The sequence below is a fragment of the Panthera onca genome, chromosome D2 (genome assembly GCF_046562875.1).
Source record: "Panthera onca isolate mPanOnc1 chromosome D2, mPanOnc1 haplotype 2, whole genome shotgun sequence".
Taxonomy (NCBI): domain Eukaryota; kingdom Metazoa; phylum Chordata; class Mammalia; order Carnivora; family Felidae; genus Panthera; species Panthera onca.
In genome coordinates this window covers 10,912,214-10,938,120 of record NC_138349.1, presented here as the reverse complement: position 1 = coordinate 10,938,120, position 25,907 = coordinate 10,912,214, and the positions used below count along the sequence as shown (strand labels likewise).

At 39.1% G+C, this 25,907-nt stretch overlaps 1 protein-coding gene across 2 annotated transcripts in view; it reads left to right on the top strand.

Annotated features, from left to right (window-relative positions):
- WDR11 (WD repeat domain 11) overlaps positions 1–25,907 on the top strand; it is a 68,037-nt gene that overhangs the window by 22,592 nt on the left and 19,538 nt on the right. For both annotated transcript variants that reach the window (XR_009612812.3, XM_081790456.1), the window contains exons 12-16: positions 12,499–12,605; positions 14,794–14,869; positions 19,638–19,746; positions 21,547–21,671; positions 22,594–22,741. Coding sequence is in view for 1 of the 2 variants with exons in the window: in XM_081790456.1 (XP_081646582.1) it covers positions 12,499–12,605; positions 14,794–14,869; positions 19,638–19,746; positions 21,547–21,671; positions 22,594–22,741 (565 nt within the window). In the remaining variant the exon portion in view is untranslated. The remainder of the gene's footprint in view (positions 1–12,498; positions 12,606–14,793; positions 14,870–19,637; positions 19,747–21,546; positions 21,672–22,593; positions 22,742–25,907) is intronic.

Genomic DNA, 25,907 nt, shown 5'->3' with positions numbered 1-25,907 from the left:
CTGATTTGTTTTTTGTTTCAACACCATGAGGAAAGGACCAAACTATATGGCATTTCTTCTTTCATTTTGAGAGGTGATGTGTTTTATGAGTTCTGTGCATTCAGAGATGTCTGAGGGAAGAAGGTTGCTTCCTGTTTTAATGTGCGCGCATTATCTGCTCTGTAGCTTTTTTTTTTAATATTTTTGGAAATGTTTATTTATTTCTGAGACAGAGACAGACAGAGCATGAGTGGGGGAGGGGCAGAGAGAGAGGAAGACACAGAATCTGAAGCAGGCTTCAGGCTCTGAGCTGTCAGCACAGACCCCGATGCAGGGCTCGAACTCACGAACCGTAAGATAGTGACCTGAGCCAAAGTCGGTCACTCAACCGACTGAGCCACCCAGGCGCCCAGATAGCTTCTTTTGTTGATGGCATGACTGCTTTTCTTTGCCCCAGCAAAGATGGATTGTGAAGTTATGCATGTATAATATAAATTTATCACATTTCTACCATTTTTGATCTTTTAACAAACATAAGAAAGGCTATTTTCTGTCCTTTGTACTTTATATAATTATAGGTCTCACGCATATGTTAAAATTCGTATGATCCCTTAGTGAACACGTTATTCTGACTAATTGTGTTTTCCGAATGGGGAAGGGTTAACCCTTTAAGTATCACAACTTCTGATTGTGATGGAAGTTCCAGAAAAGCTTACATTGCCTTCAAGTGTTGTTTGTGGTGCAGCCCAAATGACTGTTGGTTGCCACCTTATGCTGTGCCCTCCAGCAACCCCTTAAATACCTTTCCGTGGAGTCGTAATGTCTTTAGAAATCACTAGGGTGTCGGGTGCAGTGACACAGGTCTGAGTTTGGCCCATTTCAGGCTCTTGTTCGTCTTTTCTTCCGGTAGACCTTTCTGCCACTGCTAATACCTGCTCTCTCCCTTTCTTGTCTGCATTTCTTCTCTTGACATTCCCTTTCACCCTTGCCTTTGTGTAGTGTTTCCTTCTGTGGGTGACACCAGCCAGTCAGACTCTCCATGTAATCACAACGTGTTCTGAGGATTGTGTTAAGTGCTGATATTTTGCATGACCATTTCATTGTATCCCCACTACAACTTTATGTGGTAGGCACTATTTTTATTCCCATTTTACAGAAAAAACTCAGTATTGTAATGTGTGAAACAGTAGATGGAATTTAACCTGGGCGTTTCAAGCTTCAGAACTGACCTTTATTTATAGTACATGGGCTACATCTCCAGCTAAAAAAATGCATGTAGCACACATTTTGGCAACAAGATAAAAATGTTGACTGAGCTGGGATTCATATACCTGCTTCTGGAAAATCAGGTCATTTTCATTTTTTTCTGAACACTGAAATCTTTAATAAAGACTCAATAGCTAGTTTATCAGCAAGCTATTAGTTTTTTTTTTTTTATAAAGCCATGGCAAACTAATTTTATCTCATTTTATTTATTTATTTATTTATTTATTTATTATTTATTTATTTATTTTAATGTTTATTAATTTTTTTTAATATGAAATTTATTGTCAAATTGGTTTCCATACAACACCCAGTGCTCATCCCAACAGGTGCCCTCCTCAATAACCATCACCCACCCTCCCCTCCCTCCCACCCCCCATCAACCCTCAGTTCATTCTCAGTTTTTAAGAGTCTCTTATGGTTTGGCTCCCTCCCTCTCTAACATTATTTTCCCTTCCCCGCCCCCATGGTCTTCTGTTAAGTTTCTCAGGATCCACATGAGAGTGAAAACATATGGTATCTGTCTTTCTCTGTATGACTTATTTCACTGAGCATAACACTCTCCAGTTCCATCCGTGTTGCTACAAAAGGCCATATTTCATTCTTTCTCATTGCTACGTAGTATTCCATTGTGTATATAAACCACAATTTCTTTATCCATTCATCAGTTGATGGACATTTAGGCTCTTTCCATACTTTGGCTGTTGTTGAGAGTGCTGCTGTAAACATTGGGGTACAAGTGCCCCTATGCATCAGCACTCCTGTATCCCTTGGGGAAATTCCTAGCAGTGCTACTGCTGGGTCATAGAGTAGGTCTATTTTTAATTTTTTGAGGAACCTCCACACTGTTTTCCAGAGTGGCTATGCCAGTTTGCATTCCCACCAACAGTGCAAGAGGGTTCCCGTTTCTCCACATCCTTCCAGCATCTATAGTCTCCTGATTTGTTCATTTTAGCCACTCTGACCGGCGTGAGGTGGTATTTCAGTGTGGTTTTGATTCATATTTCCCTGATGAGGAGCAATGTTGAGCATCTTTTCATGTGCCTGTTGGCCATCTGGATGTTTTCTTTAGAGAAGTGTCTATTCATGTTTTCTGCCCATTTCTTCACTGGGTTATTTGTTTTTCGGGTGTGGAGTTTGGTGGGCTCTTTGTAGATTTTGGATACTAGCCCTTTGTCCAATAACTCATTTGCAAATATCTTTTCCCATTCCACTGTCTGCCTTTTAGTTTTGTTGATTGTTTCCTTTGCTGTGCAGAAGCTTTTTATCTTCATGAGGTCCCAATAGTTCATTTTTGCTTTTAATTCCCTTGCTTTTGGGGATGTGTCAAGTAAGAAATTGCTGTGGCTGAGGTCAGAGAGGTTTTTTCCTGCTTTCTCCTCTAGGGTTTTGATGGTTTCCTGTCTCACAGTCAGGTCCTTTATCCATTTTGAGTTTGTTTTGTGAATGGTGTAAGAAAGTGGTCTCGTTTCATCCTTCTGCATGTTGCTGTCCATTTCTCCCAGCACGATTTATTAAAGACACTATCTTTTTTTCCATTGGATATTCTTTCCTGCTTTGTCAAAGATTAGTTGGCCATACTTTTGTGGGTCTAGTTCTGGGGTTTCTATTCTATTCCATTGGTCTATGTGTCTGTTTTTTGTGCTAATACCATGCTGTCTTGATGATGACAGCTTTGTAGAAGAGGCTAAAGTCTGGGATTGTGATGCCTCCTGCTTTGGTCTTCTTCAAAATTACTTTGGCTATTCGGGGCCTTTTGTGGTTCCATACAAATTTTAGGATTGCTTGTTCTAGCTTGGAGAAAAATGCTGGTGCAAGTTTGATTGGGATTGCATCGAATGTGTAGATAGCTTTGGGTAGTATTGACATGTTAGCAATATTTATTCTTCCAATCCATGAGCACGGAATGTTTTTCCATTTTTTTATATCTTCTTCAATTTCCTTCAAGAGCTTTCTATAGTTTTCAGCATACAGATCTTTTACATCTTTGGTTAGGTTTATTCCTAGGTATTTTATGCTTTTTGGTGCACTTGTGAATGGGATCAGTTTCTTTATTTGTCTTTCTGTTGCTTCATTATTAGTGTATGAGAATGCAACTGATTTCTTTACATTGATTTTGTATCCTGCGACTTTGCTGAATTCATGTATCAGTTCTAGCAGACTTTTGGTGGAGTCTATCGGATTTTCCATGTATAATATCATGTCATCTGCAAAAAGTGACAGCTTAACTTCATCTTTGCCAATTTTGATGCCTTTGATTTCCTTTTGTTGTCTGATTGCTGATGTTAGAACTTGCAACACTATGTTAAACAACAGCAGTGAGAGTGAACATCCCTGTCGTGTTCCTGATCTCAGGGAGAAAGCTCTCAGTTTTTCCCTATTGAGGATGTTATTAGCTGTGGGCTTTTCTTAAATGACTTTTATGATGTTTAAGTATGTTCCTTCTACCCCGACTTTCTGGAGGGTTTTTATTAAGAAAGGATGCTGAATCTTGTCAAATGCTTTTTCTGCATCGATTGACAGGATCATATGGTTCTTATCTTTTCTTTTATTAATGTGATGTATCACACTGATTGATTTGTGAATGTTGAACCAGCCCTGCAGCGCAGGAATGAGTCCCACTTCATCATGGTGAATAATTCTTTTTATATGCTGTTGAATTTGATTTGCTAGTATCTTGAGAATTTTTGCATCCGTATTCATCAGGGATATTGGCCTGTAGTTCTCTTTTTTTTGCTGGGTCTCTGTCTGGTTTAGGAATTACAGTAATACTGGCTTCATAGAATGAGTCTGGAAGTTTTCCTTCCCTTTCTATTTTTTTGGAACAGCTTGAGAAGGATAGGTATTATCTCTGCTTTAAATGTCTGGTAGAATTCCCCTGGAAAGCCATCTGGTCCTGGACTCTTACTTGTTGGGAGATTTTTGATAACTGATTCAATTTCTTTGCTGGTTATGGGTCTGTTTAAGCTTTCTATTTCTTCCTGTGTGAGTTTTGGAAGTGTGTGGGTGTTTATGAATTTGTCCATTTCTTCCAGGTTGTCAAGTTTGTTGGCATATAGTTTTTCATAGTATTCCCAGATAATTGCTTGTATTTCTGAGGGATTGGTTGTAATAATTCCATTTTCATTCATGATTTTATCTTTTTGGGTCATCTCCCGTTTCTTTGTCAGAAGCTTGGCTAGAGGTTTATCAATTGTATTTATTTTTTCAAAAAACCAACTCTTGGTTTCATTGATCTGTTCTACAGTTTTTTTAGATTCTATATTGTTTATTTCTGCTCTGATCTTTATTATTTCTCTTCTTCTGCTGGGTTTGGGGTGTCTCTGCTGTTCTGCTTCTATTTCCTTTAGGTGTGCTGTTAGATTTTGTATTTGGGATTTTTCTTGTTTCTTGAGATAGGCCTGGATTGCAATGTATTTTCCTCTCAGGACTGCCTTTGCTGCCTCCCAAAGCGTTTGGATTGTTGTATTTTCATTTTCATTTGTCTCCATATATTTTTTAATTTCTCCTCTAATTGCCTGGTTGACCCATTCATTTTTTAGTAGGGTGTTCTTTAACCTCCATGCTTTTGGAGGTTTTCCAGACTTTTTCCTGTGGTTGATTTCAAGCTTCATAGCATTGTGGTCTGAAAGTATGCATGGTATGATCTCAATTCTTGTATACTTATGAAGGGCTGTTTTGTGACCCAGTATGTGATGTATCTTGGAGAATGTTCCATGTGCACTCGAGAAGAAAGTATATTCTGTTGCTTTGGGATGCAGAGTTCTAAATAATCTGTCAAGTCCATCTGATCCAATGTATCATTCAGGGCCCTTGTTTCTTTATTGATATTGTGTCTAGATGATCTATTTATTGTTGTAAGTGGAGTATTAAAGTCCCCTGCAATTACCACATTCTTATCAGTAGGGTTGCTTATGTTTGTGATTAACTGTTTTATATATTTGGGGCTCCCGTATTCGGCGCATAGACATTTGTAATTGTTAGCTCTTCCTGATGGATAGACCCTGTAATTATTATATAATGCCCTTCTTCATCTCTTGTTACAGCCTTTAATTGAAAGTCTATTTTGTCTGATATAAGTATCTGATATAAGCTCCTCCAGCTTTCTTTTGACTTCCAGTAGCATGATAGTTCTCCATCCCCTCACTCTCAATCTTAAGGTGCCCTCAGGTCTAAAATGAGTCTCTTGTAGACAGCAAATAGATGGGTCTTGTTTTTTTATCCATTCTGATACCCTATGTCTTTTGGTTGGAGCATTTAGTCCATTTACATTCAGTGTCATTATAGAAAGATACGGATTTAGAGTCATTGTGATATCTGTAGGTTTCATGCTTGTAGTGATGTCTCTGGTACTTTGTCTCACAGGATCCCCCTTAGGATCTCTTATAGGGCTGGTTTAGTGGTGATGAATTCCTTCAGTTTTTGTTTGTTTGGGAAGACCTTTATCTCTCCTTCTATTCTAAATGACAGACTTGCTGGATAAAGGATTCTTGGCTGCATATTTTTTCTGTTCATCACATTGAAGATTTCTTGCCATTCCTTTCTGGCATGCCAAGTTTCAGTAGATAGATCCGTCACTAGTCTCATTGGTCTCCCTTTATATGTTAGAGCATGTTTATCCCTAGCTGCTTTCAGAATTTTCTCTTTATCCTTGTATTTTGCCATTTTCACTATGATATGTCGTGCAGAAGATCGATTCAAGTCACATCTGAAGGGAGTTCTCTGTGCCTCTTGAATTTCAGTGCCTTTTTCCTTCCCAGATTAGGGAAGTTCTCAGCTATGATTTCTTCAAGTACACCTTCAGCACCTTTCTCTCTCTCTTCCTCCTCTGGAATCCCAATTATGCGTATATTATTGCGTTTTATCACATCATTTGGTTCTCTAATTCTCCCCTCATACTCCTGGATTTTTTTATCTCTCTTTTTCTCACCTTCCTCTTTTTCCATAATTTTATCTTCTAATTCACCTATTCTCTCCTCTGCCTCTTCAATCCGAGCTGTGGTCGCCTCCATTTTATTTTGCAGCTCATTTATAGCGTTTTTAGCTCCTCCTTTCTGTTTCTTAGTCCCTTGATCTCTGTAGCAATAGATTCTCTGCTGTCCTCTATACTTTTTTCAAGCCCAGTGATTAATTTTATGACTATTATTTTAAATTCATTTTCTTTTACATTGCTTAAATCGTTTTTGATCAGTTCGTTTAGCTGTCGCTACTTCCTGGAGTTTCTTTTGAGGAGAATTCTTCTGTTTCGTCATTTTGGATAGTCCCTGGAGTGGTGCGGAACTGCAGGGCTCTTCCTCTATGCTGTCTGGAGTTACTTGCGTTGGTGGGCGGGGCCGCAGTCAGACCTGATGTCTGCCCCCAGCCCACCGCTGGGGCCACAGTCCGACTGGTGTGTACCTTAGCTTCCCCTCTCCCGGAGACAGGACTCACTGTGGAGTGGCGTGGCCCCTGTCTGGGCTACTTGCACCCTGCCAGGCTTGTGGTGCTGCTTGGATGGGATCTGGCGTATCAGCCGGGGTGGATCTGCAAGGTGCACAGGGGCAGGAGGGGCAGGCTCGGCTCGCTTTGCCTTTGCTGGTCCGCTGCGGGAGGGGCCCTGCGGCACCAGGCGGGAGGCAGACCCGTCGGAGGGATCAAGCTATTAGTTTTAAATGAGATTTGTTATCCTGGATTAGTCATGTGGTATATGTCACTAAGTACATGACTTACACATGCTGTGATAATGTTTGTTATTGAGTGATGCTGAATTATAAAGTGTTACTTGCAATACCAAATAATGGATGTGCTACTCAGGCTGATTTGTGAATGATCACACAAATGTGCTCCATTTTTTTTAAGTTTATTATTGGTTTGTGCCTTTGTCCGGTAGGCTACATTTATGATAATAAAGCACAATACCATTTTCAGTGTCAAAACTTACTACAGTAGCAGTTTATATGACTTTCAGAACGTTGACTGACTATTACTTTGAGCAAATTGAGTGGTTTTTGGAAAATAAAATAATCTCTGTTTTGTCTGTAATTTGGCCCAAGTTAGTTTCTTGGCATTGTAGAAGTTCAAGGCCTTCCCGAGGTGGGTGTCCCCCACCCCCATGACCGCCAGTCACCTAAGTGTCAAGAAGTAGCCTCTGCGGCAGGCCCGGGAGAACCGCAGATACCTAATGACAGAGTCTGCGGTTACAGTTGTTCGCTGGTTAATCCCTGCAGAACCATCCTAGATTGAGTCAGAAAGTGAACTGCTCTTCTTAGGAGTTTTTAATAAAGCTCAGTGTGTAATTAAACCCAGACAGCAACTTTCTGATCCTGAGAGCAGTGCGGTGCTTGCTATTGTTTGACAAGAGTTTTCATTCTTTTCCGTTGAGAAATAATCCCTCCCTTATCTAGTTTTCTTTGAAGTCCAACTTGATTTTTATTTTCTTCAGTTGATCAGTAGGAATCAGATAGAAAAGCTGCTGCCGGACTCTGCTCAAAGGCAACAAGCTCACAGTGCTTGATTACAAGCAAGCAGCCACTCCGTGTTCTCTTCTACGCTCAGCACTGGGATGTCTTGTAAACAGCGGGGAAAACAGGCCGAATGCGTGTGGTACAGTCACAAGGAGGAACGCTGGCTTTCCTCGGATATCCTTCATTTAATCCGCCAGAACGTACTGAGTGCCTGTCACATGGAGAGGCATGGTGTGGTGCCTCCCTTCAAAGAGTACGATCCGGGGCAGTGTCTCTCAGCCAGTGGCACTATTTCCTCAAGTTGTTTCGACTTTCAGGCAGCACCCTGTTTGCCCTCTGGGTCTCGGCAGGCCCCAGAGACCAGATTCTGTGTGATTCTTACAAGCTTCTGTGGAACTCCGTCCCACTGTCTTTTGTAATAAGGAATCAAGAACACACTTATGTAATGTCTTTTTTCCCCGCTAGATCGTAAGTTCCAGAAGGCCCGACTCATGTCACAGCGGTACTCTCAGCACCTAGCACAGTCACGGGTACACACTGGGTACTTCACAGGTACCTCTGTAAAAATAATGAATGAAGAAGGGGGACCGGGATTCTTGGTATCCAGAGGTTGTGGCATCACTACTGGAACATAGGTGTTCAGATAGCCAGCAACGAGCCTTGGAGAGTGTGTCTTAGGTTTGTCGGTGAACAGATCTGCTCAAAGCTGCCAGACTTACAAAGCACCGTAAGTCCAAGATGATTTCTCACTTCTTTGTTCACTCTAAGTAGAAACTTAATGAGTACTGTGACGTGTTAGAGAAGGGAAAGAGAAGCATGAGACAATGAGGCTTTTCAGTGAATGAGTAACCAAGTTTATGTTGTATTCAGTATAGGTGTGCTTTGAGTTTAGTAAATGAGGAGGATTCACGAAGAAAATAGGGCTTGACTTTAGATCTGGAAATAAGAATAGTAATGATAATAATGGTAATTGCTACTACATGCAGCGCTTACTGTGTGCCAGGCATTCTTTATGTACACAGTGTTATTATTCCTGCAGTAATAACAGGTAAGGTGTAGAGGGAGCACAGAGCTGGAAGTGCTGAAGCCAGGATTTGAACTCAAGTAGTATTTGAAGAGGGAAGGAGAGAGGTCTTTTCAGGCCAAGCATGGACATTTTTTTAATTTTAATTTTAATTTTTTTTAACATTTACTTATTTTTGAGAGACAGAAATAAGAGAGGGACAGAGCATGAATGGGGAAGGGTCAGAGAGAGGAAGACACAGAATCCAAAGCAGGCTCCAGTCTCCGAGCTGTCAGCACAGAGCCCGATGTAGGGCTCGAATTCACGAACCGTGAGATCATGACCTGAGCCGAAATCGGATGCTTCACCAACTGAGCCACCCAGGTGCCCCATTTTTTTTTTTAATGTTTATTTTTGAGAGAGAGGGAGAAGTGTGTGCATGAGAGGGGGAGGAGCAGAGAGAGAAGGGGACAGAGGATCCAAAGCAGACTTTGTGCTGACAGCCTGACTGGGGCTCGAACTCAGAAATCATTGAAATCATGACCTGAGCCGAAGTTGGACTTTTAACCGACTGAGCCACCCAGGCGCCCTCAAGGCACGGAAGTTCTTAAGGGCACTCAGTTTTAAGCACCTGATTTGAGTGTTTCAGCACAATTGTACACTTAAAGAGTTATAATCCTTGATAACTATGGCAGTTCCTTGCTTTAACAAATATTATTTTCAGCTCCTTTGGGACCATCTTTGCCCCTCTGAGGAGGGCAAATCGGTGGATACACAGGGGTCAGTGAGGAAAGTTACTGTAGTTAAAGTAGCAGACAAGATTCAGAGGATTGAGAGATAAATTTGGTAGGATGAGCAAATGGCTGGATGGCCTCGGAAGTTACATAGGAGTTTGGATATGATGCAGGAAGCCATCATATCTTCATGCGCAAATGCGAGACCTGTTCGAAACCGCATGTAATGCTAAATCTAACAATAGCTTTCGAATTGGAGTAGATATGGATAAACTTGATCGGGGTTAGCATGCATTTTTTCTAAAGGACCAGATAGTAAATATTTTAGGCTTTGCAGGCCATAAAGTTTCTATCACAGCTAGTCAATTCTGTCATTATATCAGGAAAGCAGTCATAGATGATATGTTGTTAAACAACAATTGTCCCATAAATGCTGATGAGCAGTTGCATATAGGACAAAGGTTAGACGTCCCTCCCAGCCAGCCTCTATGACCTTGTAACCAAGGTAGGGCAGTAGTGCAAAATTTCTCCTTCTCCTTCTTATGATTCTGACCGTGCACTTGTCCTGTGGCTCCCCACATGCCCCCACCTCCATTCTCTATAAGCCATGGTGGTAGCACTCTGCAGGTGATGTCAGTGGGAGACACTGTGGATTCACCTCCTGTCAGTCCCCATAAAGGAGACTCCCAGGCCTCTGGTTGACAGGTTGCTGTCTTCTCGTTTCTTTGAGATTTTTCTTTTGTGCTTTTCTCTAATTAATAAACCATTTGGAACTGTAAGCCGCTTCCAAATCTAACAGCTAAGTTCAAATTGTTTGCTTCAGGAATTTCTGCCTCCTAGCCAACTAGGAAATTTGATGAAATTCTTCAGTGTACCCAACTTTAAAAGCAGTCTGGCTCAGAATATTTGTTTTTTTTACAATTTTTTAAAATTTTTTAAAATTTAAATCCAAGTTAGTTGACATATAGTGTAGTAATGATTTTAGGAATAGAATGTAGTGATTCATCACTTACATATAACACCCAGTGCTTGTCCCAACAAGTGTCCTCCTTAATGCCCCCTGCCCATTTAACCCATCCCCCCACCCATCACCCCGCCAGCAACCTTCAGTTTGTTCTCTGTATTTAAGAGTCTCTTATGGTTTGTCTCCCTCTCTGTTTTTATGTTATTTTTGCTTTCCTTTCCTTATGTTCATCTCTTTTTTATCTTAAACTCCACATATGAGTGAAATCATAACGATCTTTTTATTTCTTATTTTATTTTATTTTATTTTATTTTATTTTATTTTATTTTATTTTATTTTATTTTATTGTCTTATTTTATTTAGCATAATACACTCTGTTCCATCCACATAGTTGCAAATGGCAAGGTTTCATTCTCTTTGATCACCGAGTAATATTCCATTGTGTGTATATACCACATCTTCTTTATCCATTCATCAGTTGATGGACATTTGGGCTCTTTCCATACTTTGGCTATTGTCGATAGTGCTGCTATAAACATGGGGGTGCATGTGCCCCTTTGAATCAGCACACCTGTATCCTTTGGATAAATACCTAGTAGTGCAATTGCTGGGTCATAGGGTAGTTCTATTTTTAATTTTTTGAGGAACCTCCATACTGTTTTCCAGAGTGGCTGCACCAGTTTGCATTCCCACCAGTAGTGCAAAAGGGTTCCTTTTTCTCTGCATCCTTGCCAACACCTGTTTTTTCCTGAATTGTTAATTTTAGCCATTATGACGGGTGTGAGGTGGTATCTCATAGTGGTTTTGATTTGTATTTCCCTGATGGTGAGTGATGTTGAGCATTTTTTCATGTGTCTGTTAGCCATCTGGATGTCTTCTTTGGAAAACTGTCTATTCATGTGTTTTGCCCATTTCTTCACTGGATTATTTGTTTTTTAGGTATTGACTTGGTAAGTTCTTTATAGATTTTTAGATACTAACCCATTTGCAAATATATTCTCCCCTTCTGTCAATTGCCTCTTAGCTTCACTGATTGTTTCCTTTGCTGTGCAGAAGCTTTTTATCTTGGGGTCCCAGTAGTTCATTTTTGCTTTTATTTCTCTTACCTCTGGAGACATGTCAAGTAAGAAATTGCTGCAGCCGAGGTCAGAGAGATTGTTGCCTGTTTTCTCCTCTAGGATGTTGATGGCTTCTTGTCTTATGTTTAGGTCTTTCATCCATTTTGAGTTTATTTTTGTGTATGGTGTGAAAAAGTGGTCCAGTTTCATTCTTCTGCATGTCGCTGTCCAGTTTTCGCAACACCATTTACTGAAGACACTGTCCTTTTTTCCATTGGATATTCTTCCCTGCTTTGTCAGAGATTAGTTGGCCATATGTTTGTGGATCCATTTCTGGGTTCTCTGTTCTGTTCCATTGATCTATGTGTCTGTTTTTGTACCGGTACCATGCTGTCTTGATGATTACAGTGTTGTGATACAGCTTGAAGTCCGAAGTTGTGATGCCTTAGGCTTTGGTTTTCTTTTTCAGGATTGCTTTGGCTATTTGGGGTCTTTCTGATTCCATACAAATTTTAGGATTGTTTGTTCTAGCCCTGTAAAAGAATGTGGGTGTTACTTTGATAGGGATTGCTCAGAATATTTCCGTACCACTCTTTCTTAAGCAGTGGAATTCTTGCAAATTACTGTGATAAGTGACTCTCTCCTTTGCCACATTTTAATAGTCATTTTAATGCTGCTGTGAATCCTGGTAACTGAACTATCTTATCATTTCATTTGGAGATAAAGTTTTAATTGGAAATAATTTCACATATATTGGAAATGTATGGTAATTAGGCTCAAATGAAAGGTCTTGTTAATATTATTCTTTTTTATTTTTTAACGTGTATTTATTTTTGAGAGAGAGAGCGAAAGCAGGGTGGGGGGCTGGGGGAACAGGCAGAGAGAGAGGGAGACACAAAATCCGAAGCAGGCTCCAGGCTCTGAGCTGTAAGCACAGACAGAGCCTGACCTGGGGCTCAGGCTCACAAACCGTGAGGTGAACCAACTGACCTGAGATGAACCAAGTGACCCACCCAGTTTATTTCACTAAACTTTATTTAATTTCTTACTTTAGGGGTATCGAATGGACAAGTTTGACTGGTTTTCTTTCCTTTGCTACTTCAACACCGAACAATATGGGATTAGTGAGAAATGAACTTCAGCTGGTTGATCTTCCAACAGGTTTGTGTATTTAGTCTATTAAAAGATTGAAAATGGTTTGTCATACTGATCAAAGATGTTGCTATTTATAAAACATGTTCCAAAAAAGTTTCTTTCAACTTGGAGTTTTTTTCTTGTATTCTGTATTTGTATATTCATTTTGTTGTTGTTTTGTCTGTAGTAATTGCTCTAGAAAGACTGGTTTGTATGCAAATTCTGTTAACATAAATGCATGGTAAATGGCATACCATTAGCCTGAACAGACAAATTCATAATTAAATACGGTATCAGTTCTACTTTAAGTACATTGTTATAGATAACCAGAAGTACAGTTTTATTTTTTTTTTAATTTTTTTTAATGTTTTATTTATTTTTGAAGGAGAGACAGAATATGAGTGGGGGAGGGGCAGAGAGAGAGAGACAGAGAGACAGAGACAGAGACAGACAGACAGAATCTGAAGCAGGCTCCAGGCTCTGAGCTGTCGGCACAGAGCCCGACGCGGGGCTTGGACTCACAGACTGCAAGATCGTGACCTGAGCCAAAGTCGGATGCTCAACCGACTGAGCCACCCAGGCGCCCCCAGAAGTACAGTTTTAAAATAAATCTTTGTATTAGGCTTTATTAGATTCTCTTTTATAACTTTTGGCCTTTGTAGGAAAACCTTTATAAATTTGTAGGTAAGGATTCTTGTTAAGTGCTCATATTTAAAACTTTTGGTAGTCTCTGGCTGACTGAATAGGGAAATTTGGGAGTTTAAAGACTACAATAGGAAACATTCCAGTAAAGTAACTTGTTCAGAATTGTTTAAAAACCTACAACCCAGTGAATCTCAAAATGAAGAACTTGAAGAAAGAATAAGGTGAGAGTTTCAAATTATTTTATGGCACATGCATGATTTCAAATAGAATTCTTAACAAAATAGTCCTGAGTTTCTCTAAAATGGTGTGGCAACGAGAATATATATGTAGCTGGTTTAACCCTAAGATATGTATGTGTGTACGTGTGTGTGCGGTAAATCAAGTATATGGTTGTTTCCTTGTATTCTCCGTATGTATCTCCAGGGTATGGTTGTTCTTACTTATCAGAGTATGTTACTAAACCTCAGGGAATTAGCCCCACTGGAATCAGTTCAGTGTTCTGGTCTCAGTGGAAGTGGCCTGCCTAGTAAACCCTGCCCCCAGATTGGGGTTTCTCTAATTACATGGTAGCCTGGGGGTGAAATGCTGTTTTCTAGTGTCATTCATTTTTTCCCATTTATTCCCCCCGGTCAGCTCAAGTTCAAGACTGTTAGTTAACTTAAAATCTTTCTTTCACGTATTTATTTTTCATGAACAAATTTCTAAGTCATAGTTACTGACTTGCTTAAGTGGGATATTTGACTTCATAGATGATTGACTTTTTTAGTCTTGTCTTCTAAAGGAGGGCAGCAGACCAGCGGAGTCAGGAAAGGATGTGGGTGTTTGGCAAATAAGAAGAGGGAGATCTCATTTGATGGCACTGGGGAGGAGGGAGGCATGCAGGCGTTCACTTGTCTTTGATTACTTTCTCTCTTTTGTTTAATGTAAATACAAATGTGAGAAAGTTATTAAAATATATTTGTTCCCACATGAAGTAGAATTTGCATTTTTTTAATTACAGAAAGCCACTTAGCTTCTTTGGCAGTTAACTAATTCTTATCATTCCCCAATTTCAATGTGTAGAGAGCTTTTGATAGGAACATGTCAAAGTCTTTCAGTTGAGCTTTGTTCATGGGACAAGAAATCTTAAGTACCAATTTAGAAAGTGTTTTCCCCACTAGTTAGTTTCGTGAGCATGCAAATATTTATATTACTTTAAATATACCAGTAGTTTTTATAGTAGACAATTCCTTTACCATAAATGTGTTGAAACTTTAGAAATTGATTTCTTAATTTCTAAAATATAACTGTAAGAAACCACCGAAGGTATTCAAAAAACTCTACAACAAAGGAAAATATATTTGTATAAAATAGATATTTGAATACAAGTAATATATTAATTAGTCTTTAACTTGTAATACTTCTAAGAATATGTTTTAAATTTAGAGTAATTGAAATAACTTAGAAGCAAGTGGAAGAACGAATGGGAGAGTAGAGGCAGCCCAGATCAGATTCCATTGGTGTGGATAAGTTCTTGTGTCTTACATGTTTTATCTGGTTTTTTACATTTTCTTTAATATTTGCAATAAAGGTAGGAGCATTGCTTTTCGCGGTGAACGAGGCAATGATGAGTCACCCATCGAAATGATTAAAGTATCTCATTTGAAGTAAGTATGAACCAAAAAAAATGTAGTGTTATCACAATGGAATCTTAAAAATTTGTTTTAATCTTGAAGAAAGTGTACGTATAGAATTTCTTAATGATAATAAATGGTGCTATGCAGCTCTATCCAAGAAAATATTTTGATCACAAAATTAAATTGCTATTTCTTTTAATTTCTTTTTTTTTTTTTTTTTAATGTTTACCTATTTATTTTGAGAGACTGATAGAGAATCCTAAGCAGGCTCTGTGCTGTCAATGTAGAGCCCGACGCGTGTCTCTGTCCCATGAACTGTGTGAGATCATGACCTGTGCTGAAATCAAGAGTTGGACACTCAACCAACTGAGCCACTCAGGCACCCCTATTGCTTTTAATTTCTACTTAAAAAGATGAGATAACATTTCATTAGATTGGTAAAACCAGTAATCTGTTTGTTCTGCTATAGCTCTATTGTAAATACCTATCACCCACTAAGAAAATGTTATTTGTTACCTAATGAAATTCTTATGCATTTCTATCTCAGCATGGGTTTGTTGAGTGAAAGAACTGATGTTCTTTCCTTATAATTTTAATTTTAGTAAGTTTTGACTTTTTCATTCCAAGAGAAAATACATGTAAAGCAAGATTATTAAACATAGAGACTGAATGAAAACCAATCAGAAGAACAAAAAAGAAAGAGTAAGCTGTCCACAATAGTTTTCAAAATTGCTTTAGCTTGGGGCGCCTGGGTGGCTCAGTTGGTTGGGTGTCTGACTTCAGCTCAGGTCACGATCTCATGGTCCGTGAGTTCAAGCCCCGCGTCGGGCTCTGGGCTGATGGCTCAGAGCCTGGAGCCTGCTCCCAATCCTGTGTCTCCCTCTCTCTCTGCTCCTCCGCCGTTCATGCTCTGTCTCTCTCTGTCTCAAAAATGAATAAACGTTAAAAAAAAAAAATTAAAAAAAATAAAAAAACAAAACAAAACAAAATTGCTTTAGCTTTATGAGGATCTTTGCATTTCCATATAAATTTTAGAATTAGCTTATCAATTTTACCCAAAAAAGCTTCCTGGGATTTTGATTGGGATTGCATTGAATCCATAGATCAATGTGGGGAAGAATCGACATCTTAACAGGTTTTGGGATTCATGAACATGGTGTCTCCCTCCACTTATTTACAGCTTTAATATCTTTCAGTAATATTTCTAGTAGCATTTTTGTTGATTCCGTACTATTTTCTATATAGACATACTTCACTGTCGTTTGCCAGTAAAGACACTTCTATATCTCTATTTTCTGGAGTATGGGCCTTTTTCCCCCCCTTGCTTTGCTGTACTGAGTAGGACCTCCAGTACAATGTTGAATAGAAATGATGAGAACTGACATCTTTGTTCTGTTTCTGGATTTTACGGAGAAAGCGTTCAGTCTTTCAACATTAAGCAAAATGTTAGTTGTAGATGTTTTGTAGGTGCCCTTTGTTAGATTGAGGAAGTTTTCTGTTCCTAGTCTGCTGAAACTTTGTATTGAGAAGGTGATGGATTTGGTCAGATGCTTTTTCTGCATTTATGGACGTCACCATGATGGTGGTTTTTGTTTTAGGTCAGCTAATATGGTGAATTACATGGACCTCTATTTCATGTTAAACCAACTTTACATCCCTAGGATAAATTTTTCTTGGTCATGATATATTATTGCATTTGATTTGCTAATATTCTGGTATATTCCTGGGTTTGATTTGCTAATGTTTTATTAAGGATTTTTTGCATCTGTGCTCATGAAAGATACTGACCTAGTTTTCATGTACTATCCTTGTCTGGTTTTAGAATCAGGGTAATGTTGACCTTGTAAAACAAGTTGTGAAATATTTCCTCCTCTTCTTTTTTTCTGGATGAATTTGTGTAGAATTGGTATTATTCCTTACTTAAATAGGAAGATTTCACCAGGGAACCCACCTGGGCCTAGAGCTTTCTTTGTGGAAAAGCTTTTAAATACATATTCAGTTCTTTCATAAATATATAACTATTTAGGGTTTGTTTTTTTTGTTTTTCCCCAATGAACTCTGGTAGTGGCTTTCAAGAAATCTGTCCATTTCAATGAAATTGTTGAATTTATTGATTAAAACTTGTTCATGATTTTATTTTAATGTCTGTTTCACCTGAATGATGGCTCTTTCATTTCTGATATTACTGAATTACAGTGATCAGTTTTGTTGATATTTTCAAAAAACCTTGTTCAGTTTCTTTAATTTTTCTCTATGGTTTTCTAGTTTTTGTTTCATCGAATGCCATAGGTATCTTTTTTTTTTGCCTGCTTACTTTGGGCTTAATATGTTCTTTCTCTAGTTTCTTAAGATAGAACTGTATACTCTGGTTTCTCTTCAGATCGTATAAATCTTTCGCCCTTTTAAGATAGAACTGTAGATGATTGAATTAAGGTTTTTCTTTAAAATTTAATATAAGCATTTAATGTTACATAAGCACTACTTTTTCTGTACCTTACACCTTTTGATGTGATGAGTTTTCTTTTAATTCACTGTATAATAATTTTTTTAATGTCTATTTTTGAGAGACAGATTGAGCGGGGGGAGGGGCAGAGAGAGAAAGAGACACAGATTCTGAAGCAAGCCCTGAGCTGTCATGTCAGCACAGAGCCCGATGCAGGGCTGCAACTCACAAACTGCGAGATCATGACCTGAGCCGAAGTTGGACGCTTAACCAACTGAGCCACCCAGGCGCCCTTATACTTTAACATTTCTGTGGGTATTTAGAGATACATTGTTTAATTTCAAAATATTTAGGGGTTTGCCAGATATCTTTCTGTTAATTTATGATTTTGATTAGAGTCAGCATATTTTATATTATTTTAGTCCTTATAAATTTCATGTGATTATTATGTGGCCCAGAATGTGGTCTGTCTTAGTGAATGTTCCATATGCTCTTGAAAAGATTGGTTTGTAGTTATTCAAGTCTCACATTCATACAGATTTTCTGCCAGCCTTTCTCTCTATTACTGAGAGATGAGTGTTGAAATGAACTTTGTTCTGGATGTATTCTTCTTTTGAAGAACTTGAGTTCTTGCTTTAGATATTTTAAAGCTCTGCTCTTGGGTACATGCATATTTGGTATTACTGTTATGTCCTTTTGATTAATTGACTTCTTTATCATTATGAAATATCCTCTTTATTTTGGTCCTATTCTTTATTCAGAAGTAGGTCGGATTTGTCTGATTAGTATAGCCACTCCTGCTCTCTTTTGACTAAAGTTTGCATGGTGTATCTTTTTCTTCCTTTTACTTGTGTCTTACCTATGTCTTTACATTTAAAGTTGATTTCTTCTAGAAAGCATGTAGTCCGGGCTTGTTATTCTATTTGGTAATTTGTGTTTCAAATGACAGTGTTTAAATTATTCCTATTTAATGTAATCATCAATGTGACTTATGTTGAAATCTACCACTTTGCTATTTTCTATTTTTTTTACTTTAAAATGAGTTAATAAGGATAGTTTTTAATTTCTTAGATTTCATTTCTAATATGCAAAATGTCAATTGTTATAAACCACATAAAAGTTCTTTGCGGGAGGTCCTCAATAACTTTTAAAAATGTAAAGGAGTCCTGAGACTGAAAGTTTTCAGAATTGTTCAGTTAAACTATTTGGACTCCAGTCTCTCCTGTTTCCAGCCAGTCTTGACTCTATATACACCTGCTAAGTTAATACACCTAAAACGACTGATCACTTTATCCCTCCTATCCGAAAGCCTTCAGTGATCCACTATTCTCTGCAAGATAAATCTCTTTATAACCTAGTCTGACATGTTCAAGTGTTCTAAGTCTTTTGTGATGTGATCCAAAATTCACACTTTAGTCTTTCTCACCATGATTGCTGTCGCACGTTCTGCATCAGGTAGCGTGTTCCCCCGCTCTGTGTCCTTTCTTGTCTTGGCCATTTGTCACATTTGTAACTCTGCCTGGAATGCCATTGCCCGATTGTCAAAATAAATCTCTTCTTTCGTAGTGAATCTTTATAGCATTCACCAGATTTTGTCTTATATTAGTTATTTACATACAAGCCACTAGATGCCTTTATGTTAGACATAGTAAAAAGTGTAACATATTTCATTTGTATAGTCCATCGTGGTTTATAAAATTAATTCATGTGCGCTCTCCCCTCCCCTCCCCCTTTTTATTCTTAGAGCGTTCAGTGAGGGAGGTAAGACAGGTGTTATTAACACCATTACAAAGATAAGTAGACTAAAACTCCAAAAGATTACCTGGTTTGTCTGAGGCCACATAATTATCAAGTGGCACAAATTATCTTGTCCTGAGCAAGAGAACATAAGTCTTTGGATGCACTGAATGTAGGGATCTTTCTACTCTCACATTTCCTCAGTGTCAGCATGATAGAAACTTTATGAAAACCTTTACTTTTTCATTTAATTTTTACCATAATCCTCATACCAATTCATTGGGTTAGGTAGGGGTATTCTCATGTCATGTGCCAGAAAATTAAATCTTGGGAGGGTTACCATATTACCATAAACTGTTTCACCAGGATATGAACTTGTGCCTTTTTTTATTCTGTCTTCTGAGCTGGGCTCCTTACGTAAGTTTGGCTGTATGGCTCTCAAAGGTCATCTTAGGGTTTTACCTTCTTAAAACTATTAGCCATGAGAACTAAATGTTAATTTATATCATCTGTATTTAGAATGTGTCATGTGAGTTTTCTGATTTACTCAACTTTTTATATGTATTATGGTGAAAATCTTGCAATAAGGGGCTTATTTAGTAGTTTTGTTTATTTTAGGCAGTATTTGGCAGTTGTATTCAAAGATAAACCCCTGGAGTTATGGGATGTTAGGACTTGTACCATTCTGAGAGAGATGTCCAAAAACTTCCCTGCGGTGACTGCTTTGGTAAGTTCCAGCTGAAGAACTAAATGTTCTTCATGCGTGAAGGACATAGGCGTGTGTGTGTGGTGGGTATTTTTCTTTAGCTCGAATTGAAGTCATTACTGCCATGTATTTTCTTGTTAAAAATGTGTGTTCAAGAGAAGATGATCTAAATACCTGGAGATAACTCTTATTTTCTTGGTTCGGTTAAGATAATACCGTTGGTGGAATTCCAATTACAATTTTACTTAGATGTTTTGAGGAACATGATAAACATACTCCAAAAGATTTATGAAAGGAGAAAAATCATAACAGCTAACTCAGCCTTGAAAAAAGTGGAGGACAGTATTGGGAAAGTGGTCTCACTTTATGGAGAAGAATACTGGATCTCTACCTAATACTCTATTCGGAAGTGGGCTCTCCAGGATTAAAGACCTAAATGTAAAAATGTAAAGCTGTAAGATTAATATAGTCAAACAAAAAAGAATACTTTTGTGTCCTGGAAGCAGGAAAGGGCAATAGAAGCTCAAACCAAAAGGCAAAAAAAGAAAAATTCATGCATTTAATTATGTCAAGATTGAGGCTTTCTATTCAATGAAGGACACTAATGTCAAAGTTAAATATAGAACACCAGTTGGAAAAAGAAATTTACCGGTGTCTGCAACCAACAAAGGACCGACTAATCCCTGTAGGGGGTTGGGATCGTGGGAAGTCCTGCACTTATACAGTGACAGGACAGGAACCCCCGTGGAAAGATGGCCACAGGACGGGAGCGGTTGGTGGAGAAACCTAAAAGGCCAAGAAGCATATGAAGAAAGATTCAAACTCATCTGTTTTTAAAGATGGGCAAAATAAGATAACCATGGTATAACTCTTAGACTAGCAAAAACTGGGAAACCAGATGCGGGTGTGGTATGGGACACAGGAATCCTTATGCAACTATTGGTGGGAAAGCAGATCAGTGAGGCGCTCTGCAGAGCAGACTGACTGCGCCTGGGCAGACAGACATCCCCTGTGTGCCAGCTCTTCAGCCCCTGATCACAAAGGAGCTTCTGTGAGGGTACTGACTGCAGCGTTATTTGTCGTGAGAGTTTGGAGGCAGTCTGGGTATCCTTTGCTGAGAGAACAGGGAGACTAAAAATCGGCGGATGCACTCGTGGAGTATTGTGTAGCATGCAGAAGACACAGAGGTGGGACTTAGATTGTGCTAAATGAGAAGAGTTAGGAACAGGGCAGGATAGGACGCGGTCCTATTTATCTAAGGTACGAATACATGCATGGAAAATGACTACCCATGAAGAATCTGTGCACATGAAAGGATATTAGATTGAATGCATTAGAATAGGTGGGAATGCAAAAGAATAAGTAAATAAAATCAGAGCTTTGAGGTGGATCTGTGGATGACAGTGGGCCATGATTGGAGGAACACGAATCTCACCCTGTGCACCTGCAGGGGAGAGGTAGAAGTAGGGAAGAGGAAATCTCATAATTATATTTATTATTTTCATTTTGTAAGAAAAAGAAAGCACCAAAAAGTTAGACCTTTTGGAAGTTTGCCATTAAACTCTTCTACCTTAAGCTGTCATTAAAGATTAGAGGGAGAAGGAGGTAAGAGGTAGACTATTAAAATCTGCCTTAAGCACTAATTAAAATGCATTCATTCAACCTTTGTGTAAACAGATAAAACCTCAGAACAAATTGTGAATTCATGTGCAGTAATAAGAAGTGATGCCAGGCAGTGGCGAGCATGCCCAGCTGTTCTGGAAGGATTCTTTGACTGAAGTAAACTCAGCATTTCCAGGTGTGCCTGTCTTTGCTTCCCAGGAGTGGTCACCATCTCACAACTTGAAGAGCCTGAGAAAGAAACAGTTGGCCACCCGAGAGGCCATGGCCCGCCAGACTGTGGTCTCAGATACAGAGCTGAGTGTCGTCGAATCGTCCGTGATCAGGTGCGGTGTGCTGTTTCCTGCCTTGGTCATTTGGGATACCAGTGTCATGCTCGGGAACTTGACAAGTGTCACCCAAAGGCATCTCTAGCAGCAAGGTGCAGTCTGCTTTTGAACATACTTTGTTGTGCTTCGGTGCATACCTGGAAGACTGAAGTGAATTCTATTATTTCATTTCTTAGTGCGGTCAATAACGTACCCAGTAAATTCCACATGTCGGCATCCATTAGCGAATGTGTTCCATAAACTTCAGCTGCTGAAATTCAAATGAGTGCAGCATGAACATCTAGATACATCATATTTTCATTTTATGTACACCAAAGAAAATACAGAGAGAATTCTAGATTTATGGACTGTCCCCATCCCCATTCCCATCAATTTTACAAATAAAAAACTTCAGAAAGAATGATGGGTCGAGGTAAGGCCTCTCTTCTGCTGAGGAGTGTTCTGCAGCAGAAATGGTGAAGAAGTTCCTTGTGTGAGGTCTAGATGACCGCATGCCTCTGTGGGGGGTAAGTGTTCTCTCATAGTGTGACCAGTTGGGAGTCATTTGTGTTTTGTTGTTGTTCTGGGTTTTTTTTTTTTTTAAGAGAGAGTAAGCCTGTGAGTGTGGGGGAGGGGCAGAGGGAGAGGGAGAGAGAGAAGCTTAAGCAGAAAGCCCAAAGCAGGGCTCAGTCCCACAACCCTGGGATCATGACCTGAGCTGAAATCAGGAGCTACCCAGGCGCCCCTAATTTGTGTTTTCTATATTAGTAGCTGGGCAAAGATCCGTTTCAGCCTTTTGTTTTGTTTTTTTGTTTCTTGTGATTTGTTTGTTTCTTTCAAATCATTTTGGACCTCTTGTTAATGCATCTATATTTTGGGCAAGTTAATTAACTGTCACTCTAGGGAAAAGAAATACCTTTATCTTCTCTCTATTCCAAAGCTTGTTGCAGGAGGCAGAAAGTAAATCTGAACTCAGCCAGAACATCTCTGCCCGAGAACATTTTGTGTTTACTGATAATGACGGCCAAGTCTATCATCTCACGGTTGAAGGAAACTCCGTGAAAGACAGTGCTCGGATTCCACCGGATGTGAGTCCAACTCCTGGTTAAATCTTCATTGAGAGTTCTGATCAAAGATTCTGTTGATTCCATATCCAGGGGAGCCATAGTTAAGTTGTGAAACTATTTCAGAAAGTTTAATGTAAATAATGAACTTCACTATTTAAGGAGATACTATCATTGATAATAAACTTGTCCCATACTGCTAGAGAATAACATTGTAACTACTTAGCGTAAATACTTACTACGTGTTACTTACTTTTTATCCCTTTAATAATCCATGAGGAATTATTTCCATTTTATCTGTGACAAAACTGAGGGAGAACAAGTAACTTTCCCAACATTACCCAGCTTAGCGACATGGCAGTTCTAAACTCAGGTCTGTCGTCTGACTCCAGTGTCTCTCCTCTTTCCATTTCAGGCGTTACCCTGAAGGATTTGACTTACAGTCTAGCATTATTTTGGGGTAATAGTAATCAGGTTGTAAGTGCAATGGTATTAATATTTACTAACTTGTGTGTATCCTTCTATGACCTTGTGAGATCCCCAGAGGTTCTGTAGTTCACAGTTCATGTCCGCGTGCATCTCAGAGGTTGTTCTTAATGAAGAGATTAAGATGTTTTTGTTAACTAATACTATTATAATGGTTAAATGGAGGGATGAGACGATGGCATAAAATACATCTATTCATTTAAAATTGTTGTCTAACAATGTAATGTTTTAGTTGAATGCCAGCCCTCGTATTTTGCAGGTGACTCAGAGTCTCATGGGTTGTAGTCAGGATGGCGGCCAGAGTGGAAGGTCCATTTCCAGATGGCTAACTCGCAGGGCCATTGCAAAATAATGCAGGCTGTTGACGAGTGGCCTCTGTTCCTCCTCACGTGGCCCTCTCCAGAGGGTCGAGTGCCTTCCTCCAGAGCGAGAGATCCAAGAGAGAACACGGAGAAAGCTGCAGTGTTTAGGACCTTGGGCGATCACACTCCATCATTTCCTCAGTGTGCTGTTGGTTCACGGGGCAGTCCTGTTCCTCGTGGGAGGTGACTGCCAAGGGACATGAGTCCTCAAGGCCGGGTTAGTGGGACCTCTTAGAGGCTGCTGCCACATCTTCCTTGTAAACAACAGAAGAGTTGAGGCCAAACAACCTTCTCTCCTAGAAATGGAAACTAACATGTGAAAGTACTTTTCAAACCAGTTTCATTTTTACTGTTCTATAGAACAGGTCATACCTGAGACTTAGTAATGCCTATTTTGACCTTTTTCCAATTGTCACTAGTTTGAAAGGATGGAGGTGGTAATGAGAGTGTGAAAGATTGATATTTGGTAGTCCTAACAGAAAGGTAACTTACTTTAAGCGTATAGAATGAAAGACCACTAAGGGGTGCAGACGGAAGACTTGCAGTGCCCTGTGGCCGTCCCGTGGAATCTGTTTGCTGTCTTAGAAAATAGAAGGTTCCTCCTCCGGAAGCCCAGAGAAGCCCCATCTCAGCGCTTCTAGAGCCACTCGCAGGCAGTTCCGTCTGCTGCTAATCTGCTCCACGCTTGCGATGAGGATATAGAAACGATCCAGTAATTGAGATGCCAGTTCCTCCTTACCCCAGAAAAAGTTGAAAACTTTTGGACATTAGACCCAAGTTTCCCTCTTAAAAGTATTCCTTTCAGCATGATAATTGTGCCTCAGGACTTGTAAGATTCTGTCTCCTTTTGTGGAGGTCTAAAGTAAGGCTATAGCGAGTCTCCATCTGCCTGCCAGAGCCTTCTATTCCATGGCTAGAAGCCACTTTCTCATGGAATGACCAGCCTCCGGTGAAATGAGTATGTAGTTTAGAGCAGGTTAGAGCAGTTAGGGAAAGGGATTTGAGCATCTTCTCAATAATACACAAGGAATTGGCTCATCATTTTTATTCTCTGGAATTTAAATATTTTCTAGGGACTAATATAGAATTTAGGCAGGGTTTTGTTTGCTTGTCTTAATCCAATATTTATTACCTTCCTCCCAAATGTGAAGTATTAAACATTTGCTTTGAGTTGGCCCCAGAACTATAGTGTATATACAGACAGTAAAAAGAAAAGGAAAGTTTGGCATATTTTAAATTCTGGAGTGTCTGTAGTTGATTGCCTTTATTCACAAAACTGGAACAGTGGGAGAGAATGAGTGTCCCTGCTTTGTGGCCAGCCTTACTTCTGATCTTTGGAACATCATATTTTATATACAGGAACATAACAGTGTCAACTAATAATACTCTATTGAGTTTTAATCTTACATTTAGTTCTCTCAGGATTATTTGGAGCCACAAAGCAGCTTTATGCCGCATCCTCTGAAAGCACCTTGGTATTCCATGTGGCTCGTATCCCACCAACAAACTCTTAGGTAGAAAGATCTGGATTGTTTAATTATATGGTTGTATTAATATCTTCACTTATAATTCTAATTTGATTTCAGAGCTTAAATTTTAAACTTCTACGTTTTAATTTTTAGAGTTTAGGAAGTAAAGTTATAAAATGTGAAAGTTTTTAAAACTAAATAGTAAAGGCAAATTCTTTTTTTTTTTTTAAAGTTATTTATTTTTGAGAGACAGCATGGGGGAGAGGCAGAGAGAGAGAGAGAGAGAGAGAGAGAGAGAGAATCCCAAGCAGGCTCTACACTGCTACCATGGAGCCCGATGTGGGGTTCAAATTCATGAACCGTGAGATCACGACCTGAAGCTGAAATCAGGAGTTAGACACTTAATCAACTAAGATACCCAGGTGCCCCTAAAGGCAAATTCTTAATTAAAAATTGTTTAATAAGATCTTGGAGTGTTGCTTCATACTATATAGAATTCTGTTTATTTAACATACCTTTCTAAGTTTTTTATTATTGAATTCTTTGAAATACTTTTTTTTTTTTAAAGTACGCTCCATGCCCAGTATGGAGTCTAATGCAGGGCTTGAACTCACGACCCTGAGATCAAGACCTGAGCTGAGATCAAGAGCTGGATGCCTAACCGACTGATTCACCCAGGCGCCCCTAAAATAATTCATTTTTAATCCAGTCTTTTTCTTTTATTTCTTGACTACCACTAGGATTTATGCAGTATTTGACGTGTGGGCCAGTCTATTAGTAGTCAATTTGGCAAACCTTGAGCTTTCTACTTCCTACTATGGATAGCATGAGAACTAAGCATGTGGATTTTTATTTTTATTTTGTTTTATAGCT